General features: G+C 38.7%; 2 protein-coding genes across 4 annotated transcripts in view; one reads left to right on the forward strand and one right to left on the reverse strand.

Moving 5' to 3' along the window:
• Nucleotides 1–3,148, reverse strand: part of LOC127976158 (transmembrane protein 178B) — a 77,885-nt gene extending 74,737 nt beyond the window's left edge. Inside the window, exons 1-2 of the mRNA XM_052580373.1 lie at nt 2,791–3,148; nt 1,189–1,830 (exon numbers count right to left, since the gene is read on the reverse strand). Of these exons, the coding sequence (XP_052436333.1) occupies nt 1,189–1,570 (382 nt within the window). The 5' untranslated portion in view covers nt 1,571–1,830; nt 2,791–3,148. The remainder of the gene's footprint in view (nt 1–1,188; nt 1,831–2,790) is intronic.
• A 3,298-nt stretch (nt 3,149–6,446) lies between these two features.
• LOC127976177 (28S ribosomal protein S33, mitochondrial) lies at nt 6,447–7,861 on the forward strand. Of its 3 annotated transcripts, XM_052580442.1 has the most exons (4): nt 6,478–6,559; nt 7,063–7,097; nt 7,256–7,476; nt 7,549–7,861. In XM_052580442.1, exons 3-4 carry the CDS (start codon nt 7,262–7,264, stop codon nt 7,652–7,654), a joined length of 321 nt encoding a protein of 106 aa, XP_052436402.1. In that variant the 5' UTR covers nt 6,478–6,559; nt 7,063–7,097; nt 7,256–7,261; the 3' UTR covers nt 7,655–7,861. The 3 variants fall into 3 exon arrangements, with proteins under 3 accessions (XP_052436393.1, XP_052436402.1, XP_052436382.1); XM_052580433.1 differs by lacking the exon at nt 7,063–7,097 and having other exon boundaries at nt 6,447–6,559; XM_052580422.1 differs by lacking the exon at nt 6,478–6,559 and having other exon boundaries at nt 6,651–7,063.
• Nucleotides 7,862–8,309: the final 448 nt, after the last annotated feature.

Raw genomic sequence — 8,309 nt, forward strand, 5'->3', positions numbered from 1 at the left:
ACAGTTTGGGGCTCAGGATCTATTTACAGACATCCTTGTGTGTGTGAAGCTATAAATATATTCATTTCATATGCCTCTAACCAGCGAGAAGTAAATTAACCTAGTTTGGTGGAAGATAATAAGGCTCAGAGTGTGAAACTAGCTATAGGGCTTCGCAACTTTAACGACTCGTCTCTCCAGCTAACACATGATTGGTGAACTTGCCATTTTAATTATTGTCCATTTTATGTCGGTGCACATGAATGGGGCTGTAATGTCTTCCAGTTGTGAAGGCTGATGTTGGTTTGTGTATGTCTTGAGTTTATGGATGAAGATGTTTAAGTGGTTTACTAAATATTGCACTGCAGTATTGCACTGGATGTGCTGTCCCTAAAGGTAATACTTGTAGTAAGGTAAGTGCTTGCAGGGAAGCACAAGACTACTAGTAAGGTTTCAGACTTTAATGCTGGTTAAAAAGATGTTAGAATGACAAGACTGAACACAAATCAGTATGCAAATGTTACAATGATACCATCGATTCTGTTGCATTTTGAATGCTGAATATTCAAATATATGTGATTCACTCAGTGTACATCATCATGTAAAAATTTTATCTCAAATTTGTCTCATGTATATGTGGTTAATAGCTTGAATTAAGGTGCTACCTAGAGTGACTGTAGCATTCGGACATACATGCAGCCAGTTGCTCGCACATCATGCACGCACACAGAAACATTCAGGAGTGCAGAAAATTTCTGTCAGCGCTGTCCTGTGATTGATCAGTAACACATAGGCTACTTCTTTTTGTTTTTGAAGCTAATTAAAACCCACGGTTTCACTATTAGTAGACAATGTACAGACAGGTCGGACTAATTAACAATCAATCAATCATGCTCTCACAAATGCATTCAAACAACCTAATGGTGCGCCTGTTGTCTACAACACTGTCATAATTCTTTAATGTAATTTGGTTCTAAGCTTTGAATTTAATTTTATTTATTTTAACTTACATTAAATTGAACTTAAAATGGAATTATTATTTTATACAATTAACAGAAATCGCAAGAAGTGTTTGCTGCTGCCTAGAAAACCAGGTTTATGTGGCAAACCTGTACCAGATGTTTGAGGAATATCAATAGCTACTCTTCTGCCTTCCAAACACCGTAATCTGCATTGCACACTTATAGACACAACACCTCACTGTCCTACCTTTTCGAATAAGGTCCTCGATATCTTGATCAAATCCAAGCCGATGGCATCTGCTCCACAGGCCCATGTTGGTGGAGTTATACTGCCTGCTGCACTCATCGGCGGCGCTCATGGCGAACAGCTGCCTTCTGTTCCGCGCCAGCAGCAGCTTTTCCTCCCAGCGGTCCAGGCGCGAGCGGCTCGCCCGCAGAGGGAGGCTGTTGTTGGGGATGTAAATAAAGCCCGGGTCCTTCCGGCGACTGGAGAAACTTCGGCACCGCTCTCGGTACCTCCGGGCGTCCGTCTCGTACCAGTGGTCGGAGCAGATAGCTACAGCCAGCATCCCGAGAGCGCAGAGGGACAGAGACAGACCGGCGTAGAGCAACAACTTCCCAGCAGCCATGCTCGCGTTCGCTCAGAGCCGCGTCAGCACCACAACAGCTTGGACAGCTCCTTGACGTGCACCCGCATCCCGCCGGGCACGCGGCCAGAGAGAACGGACGTCAGGCGGTGCAGTGGAATTTGTTTTGGAGAGCTCGAGCAGAAGCCCAGCCGAAAATATAAGCCTTATTTAACGTCCATCCATAGCCCTTCCAATCCAATTCTAGTGAATGAAACCAGACGAGAGGATTCTGTCCAGTCCTCGTTTAACGCGAACCAAGCCTTTCAAAAAATAAAAACAAATAAATAAAGGCAGGGGAAGATTTTTTAAACCATTTTTAATAACGCTGATACAACACAATAGGGTTTCAATCGAAGCAGTTTTACAAAATACCCCATTGTGTCACTTAGGCTAAAGATATTTATATTATGTTGTAAAGGCAGGACACGATTCATGAGTGATTTTAGGATTCTGGGCCCGTTTAAAAATAGGCTACCTATAACAATTAATTTAAGAAGTGCTTCTGATTCATTTAAAAAGAACCGAGTCATTCGTTGAAGAATCTGAGTAGACCATCACCATTTCACAAGAACCAGCTGAGCTCATAGGAGTCGTTTGTTCGGGAGTTGGGTGTTTTTAATTCACTAAAAAGAACCGGTTCGTAAGAGTCATTCTCGGACTACAATGGTCGCGCTATAGATTCGGTAAACATAGTGAATGCTATAGAGGAAACTGTATGCCAGAGTATTTCATTTATCCTCGCATCTGCAGAAGAATAATTAATGACCACATTTTAATAACGTTACCGAAGAAGAACCGAAATTGATAAAATGACTCGTTTCCGCTATTGAATAAATTAAACCAGTTTCGAATAAGAACCGGTTTATGGTTCTCAACCCTTCCCATCACATTCAGCCCACCAGCCGCAGGCAGACTATAGATTTTTGCTTTCAGGTTTATGTTACATATAGAAATGCTCCGTCGGAGTCAGGTATTGTCTCTTACATTCTCTGTAGAGGATACTTGAACATTTATAAAATTGCTGTCTGTTGAATAAATTTATTAAGACGACTCACATTGACTAAGCGTTATTTAAATCGTACTATAACCAAAAATAGTAACTATTTCCTGTGAAGGAATGTTTAAAATAATAAGGTACATGCTCTTATAGCATCCATTATTGGAAAAACCCACTGGCCCTGTTTCTAAGACTGATAAAGTAAATTCAATTCTGTACTCACCCCAAATAAAGCCGATAAAACTGGTTCACTCCACTCCAATAATGCACCTCCTGCCCATTTTACGTTTGCAGTCACTATACGCTATACAGGATATGCACTGCCAGATATTCCTATTTAACAGCGACACACGTTTATAAATGGCCAGTGCTGGAAATATCAAACCGTTCAACGACGCAGCATCTCAAACGATTCGCGTTTAAATGAGTGCATCGATATCAGAACATTGGGCGAATGGTGCATCCTCCTTCTCGGACAATATAGTCCCAGCATCCTCCGTGCATGTTGCCTCTGTCTGGGAAAAACAGCGGTGATGTCATGCTGTCAATGTGAGATGTTCATTGTTTATTAAAGCGCCCTCTTAAAGGAGTAGCACTACTGTTCTTGGTTCCGTGTCGATCTGTAACTGGAGTTGCCTTGCTGGCATCATCTCTTAGATGCATTACACATCCTGAAGGAAACCGGTGTCTTCCATGAATAAATAATCAAAGTCTTTCATTTTGCCATTCTGCATCATCAGAGCTATAAAAAAATACTACACCAGACCCCAAAACCCTTCTTACTCATAAAGGTTTGATATTTGAAACCACTATGCTCTGTCTAGAACCAACAGCAGTCAGGTATATTGCTGAATAATGAATGAGAGCCGTGGCATCTGTGTGACTGAGGCCATTGTAACGTTTTCTGTTTTACTGGGTTGCCCACACAGCCTACATACAAAGTAGTGACTCTCATGTACTTCACATATTTGTATGTAGGTGTATGTAGGATTATGTGTATGAGATTGATATATGAGGCTCCACATTAGTAAAGATTCAGTTCAGTCATGAAACATCAACAATTAGAAGGCCATTTCTTAAATTTTACTATATATATATATATATATATATATATATATATATATATATATATATATATATATATATATATATATATATATATATACAGTATTGTTCAAAATAATAGCAGTACAATGTGACTAACCAGAATAATCAAGGTTTTTAGTATATTTTTTATTGCTACGTGGCAAACAAGTTACCAGTAGGTTCAGTAGATTCTCAGAAAACAAACAAGACCCAGCATTCATGATATGCACGCTCTTAAGGCTGTGCAATTGGGCAATTAGTTGAATTAGTTGAAAGGGGTGTGTTCAAAAAAATAGCAGTGTGGCATTCAATCACTGAGGTCATCAATTTTGTGAAGAAACAGGTGTGAATCAGGTGGCCCCTATTTAAGGATGAAGCCAACACTTGTTGAACATGCATTTGAAAGCTGAGGAAAATGGGTCGTTCAAGACATTGTTCAGAAGAACAGCGTACTTTGATTAAAAAGTTGATTAGAGAGGGGAAAACCTATAAAGAGGTGCAAAAAATGATAGGTTGTTCAGCTAAAATGATCTCCAATGCCTTAAAATGGAGAGCAAAACCAGAGAGACGTGGAAGAAAATGGAAGACAACCATCAAAATGGATAGAAGAATAACCAGAATGGCAAAGGCTCAGCCAATGATCACCTCCAGGATGATCAAAGACAGTCTGGAGTTACCTGTAAGTACTGTGACAGTTAGAAGACGTCTGTGTGAAGCTTATCTATTTTCAAGAATCCCCCGCAAAGTCCCTCTGTTAAAAAAAAGCATGTGCAGAAGTGGTTACAATTTGCCAAAGAACACATCAACTGGCCTAAAGAGAAATGGAGGAACATTTTGTGGACTGATGAGAGTAAAATTGTTCTTTTTGGGTCCAAGGGCCACAGGCAGTTTGTGAGACGACCCCCAAACTCTGAATTCAAGCCACAGTACACAGTGAAGACAGTGAAGCATGGAGGTGCAAGCATCATGATATGGGCATGTTTCTCCTACTATGGTGTTGGGCCTATTTATCGCATACCAGGGATCATGGATCAGTTTGCATATGTTAAAATACTTGAAGAGCTCATGATGCCCTATGCTGAAGAGGACATGCCCTTGAAATGGTTGTTTCAACAAGACAATGACCCAAAACACACTAGTAAACGGGCAAAGTCTTGGTTCCAAACCAACAAAATTAATGTTATGGAGTGGCCAGCCCAATCTCCAGACCTTAATCCAATTGAGAACTTGTGGGGTGATATCAAAAATGCTGTTTCTGAAGCAAAACCAAGAAATGTGAATGAATTGTGGAATGTTGTTAAAGAATCATGGAGTGGAATAACAGCTGAGAGGTGCCACAAGTTGGTTGACTCCATGCCACACAGATGTCAAGCAGTTTTAAAAAACTGTGGTCATACAACTAAATATTAGTTTAGTGATTCACAGGATTGCTAAATCCCAGAAAAAAAAATGTTTGTACAAAATAGTTTTGAGTTTGTACAGTCAAAGGTAGACACTGCTATTTTTTTGAACACACCCCTTTCAACTAATTGCCCAATTGCACAGCCTTAAGAGCGTGCATATCATGAATGCTGGGTCTTGTTTGTTTTCTGACAATCTACAGAACCTACTGGTAACTTGTTTGCCACGTAGCAATAAAAAATATACTAAAAACCTTGATTATTCTGGTTAGTCACATTGTACTGCTATTATTTTGAACAATACTGTATATATATATATATATATATATATATATATGCCTGTGTGTGTGTGTGTGTGTGTGTGTGAGAGAGAGAGAGAGAGAGAGAGAGAGTGTTTTTACCTGTTTGCCGGGCACACAGTTCACATGGTTAGTGTTTTCTTACTAAGTAAGAAAAATGCAATAAACAATAGAGAATACAGGATTTGCACTACAGGATGACTATTCATTTAAAAGTCAGCATCTGAGTGAAGATGTCAGGCATTTGTCCGTCTACTCTTTATGAAAATTATTAAAGGGGATCTTTATGTCACGTCTCAGGCTAAAGCTACTGACAAATGTGACATTTATAAAATGGGTCTGAAACAGCATAATATTAACTTGGTTGCATTGGAAAAACTCATATTCGGAGATGTCTTTTCTTTATTGAATTTTGTTGGACAGTAATTGTCACTAGGAGAATATGAATGACAGCTTGACAGCTAAACTTTAATTACATTTTAAAGGGTGGCAAAGTTTGTTTGGAACTTATTTGCAGCTGACAGTGAAAAATGAACAATGTAATCTAAAAATGCAGCCGATACACACAAGACAATTTGTCGTGTGCTATTTGAGGATGTGTTATCTTGTTCCTTTTTTGTCCCCAGAATTGTGTTAATAGATACATTCTCTGGAAGGAAAGGGAAAACGTGATTGTCATGCTAATCCGAGCTGTCCATCAATTCATTTTATCATGCTCTACGTGTGGCTACCTTTTTTTTTCTTTAATGCATATATCGCCATCTAGTGGCTATGAGAGCGAATCCAGTCACGCAGCCCTTATAAACTGGTTTGAGTGATAAGAAGAATATGCGTATGTATAATAATAATAATAATATGGCGAAGAGAAGTTTTTTTTTTTTTCATTTTCCAATAATCCCACAGTCAATACTTAACAAAACTTTTAGGTAAATTAGCTGTTCCCAAATTTAATAAAGAAACGGTATAGGCTATATTGACGTAACATTTAAATAAATATAAATATATATTTTTAAATGATTAAATCATTACAATAACGCACACACAGAACTGTGATGATTAGGCTATGCAAAATAATATAGGAGTTACATAGACGGAACTCTTATGTTGGCAGATACTCGCAAACGGAATGATTACACAGGCGTACGACTTCCTGTTACGTACAAGATCTTTTCCACAGTGAAGAGACTCCAAAAAGCAGGCTAAAAGGGTATTTGAACTTTATCAAATTTAATATGTAGCTCTTTAAAGCTTGAGGCACGAATTATTGACCGACTGCACGAAATCGTTTTTATTTTGTAATAAACTGTCCTCTATCGCTAGGTCCTTTAAGCAGTAGTGTTTACAAATAAAGAAAGACATTTTTAACATAAATAAGTCATATTATAAAAGATGGCTCTTCTTGTTAGACGTTCTAATATTTAACTTGGGGAAATCTGAAGCGTGCAAAACGCACAGTTCTGAACCTGTTAAACCCCATATTATTCACATTTCAAGGACCTGAGACGGATGGGGAAGCGCGTTACCTGCTGCGCGCGTGCGCGTTGTTCACGTTCTTCTCCAATGTGTGTTTGAGCGGATCAAGGTTGAACTGTCAACTATGAATGAATACTCAAACTAGTTACTGGATATATTTTTTTCGGTATTTGATATCTATTTACATGCCTTTATAACAAAGCATACATTTTCTGCTTCCTTCGGGATATTTGAAAGGGTAAGAAGAGATTTTTGGATCTGTTATCCGCCAGGTAACGTTACAGCAACTGCAGACTCTTTAATAAAATGCATAACTGTGTTTAAAAGATACAGAGTTTAAATGTATTTATATAATAGTATTTCCACTTAAGCATTAATGGAAATGAATGCACAAGACATTAAACTAATGCATTTGTGTGTGTACTGTTAGGTGAAGATGGCTGGTCTGTCTAGCTATGCCCTGCGCATGGCCCGTCTGAGCGCCCGGATATTTGGCGATGTGGCCCGTCACACAGACTACAAATCTATGAAAGTGGTAGAGTTGTTTAAAGAACCCCCGCTGGCCCAGAGAAAAGAGGTGTACGACTGGTACCCCCCTCACAAGATCTACTATTCAATGACCCAGAAGCTCAGATTCATGGGACTTTTCAGGTAACCTATGGACATTTATTTAGTTTTTAATTCTAGTTTTATAGCTGACACACATTTTTGGCATTGTTTTAGGGATGAGCACCAGGATTTCAAGGAAGAAATGAGACGACTGAGGAAACTGCGGGGTAAAGGAAAACCCAAGAAGGGAGAAGGGAAGAGAGCCGCAAAGAAGAAGTAGACAAACCAGCGAATTTCAGCTATTTATGAATGGACATTATGAACAGAGAATCCAATGAAGAAACTCTGTACATGAGTTGTATCTTTATGGACGACAGTACATGTTTATGGTTTAAGTGACACGTTCTATTAACGGAGATGATGGGGAAACAAAAACACATGCTAAATTCACCATTGTCTGTGATGGAAATAAATGTTAATTTTTGTACATTTTGCATCTTCATTTAGCAATACCCTCATTTATTTGTATTTTTTTTATTTGACATGGTTCTCCGTTATGCCTTTCTGCAGAGCTTTGCCAGTGTACGATGTTGTGACATCCTCAGAATACCTCAACAACACCTATTTAGGTTTGTTTTCCCAAGAATACAGTGAAAGAGCCCATAAACCGTGCACAAGCCTTAAGGGTGTTTCGTTACAGACACGTTAACACTCCTTTATATCTAGGGTCTACCATCATGAAAACTCATTTTCAGGGGCTGTTATAAAGAAAGAGAAGCCAAAGTTTGGGCTACATACATTAAATGATTATTATTAAATTGTTACATTTGTGTCAACAAATCAATACACCACATACTGTAATGGACCCATAATGGAAATATGTCAGTCATGAAGGATCATGCTAGAAATGCATTTGTGTAGCAATAGTTTTTATT

Source organism: Carassius gibelio, chromosome A4 (genome assembly GCF_023724105.1).
Source record: "Carassius gibelio isolate Cgi1373 ecotype wild population from Czech Republic chromosome A4, carGib1.2-hapl.c, whole genome shotgun sequence".
NCBI lineage: Eukaryota > Metazoa > Chordata > Actinopteri > Cypriniformes > Cyprinidae > Carassius > Carassius gibelio.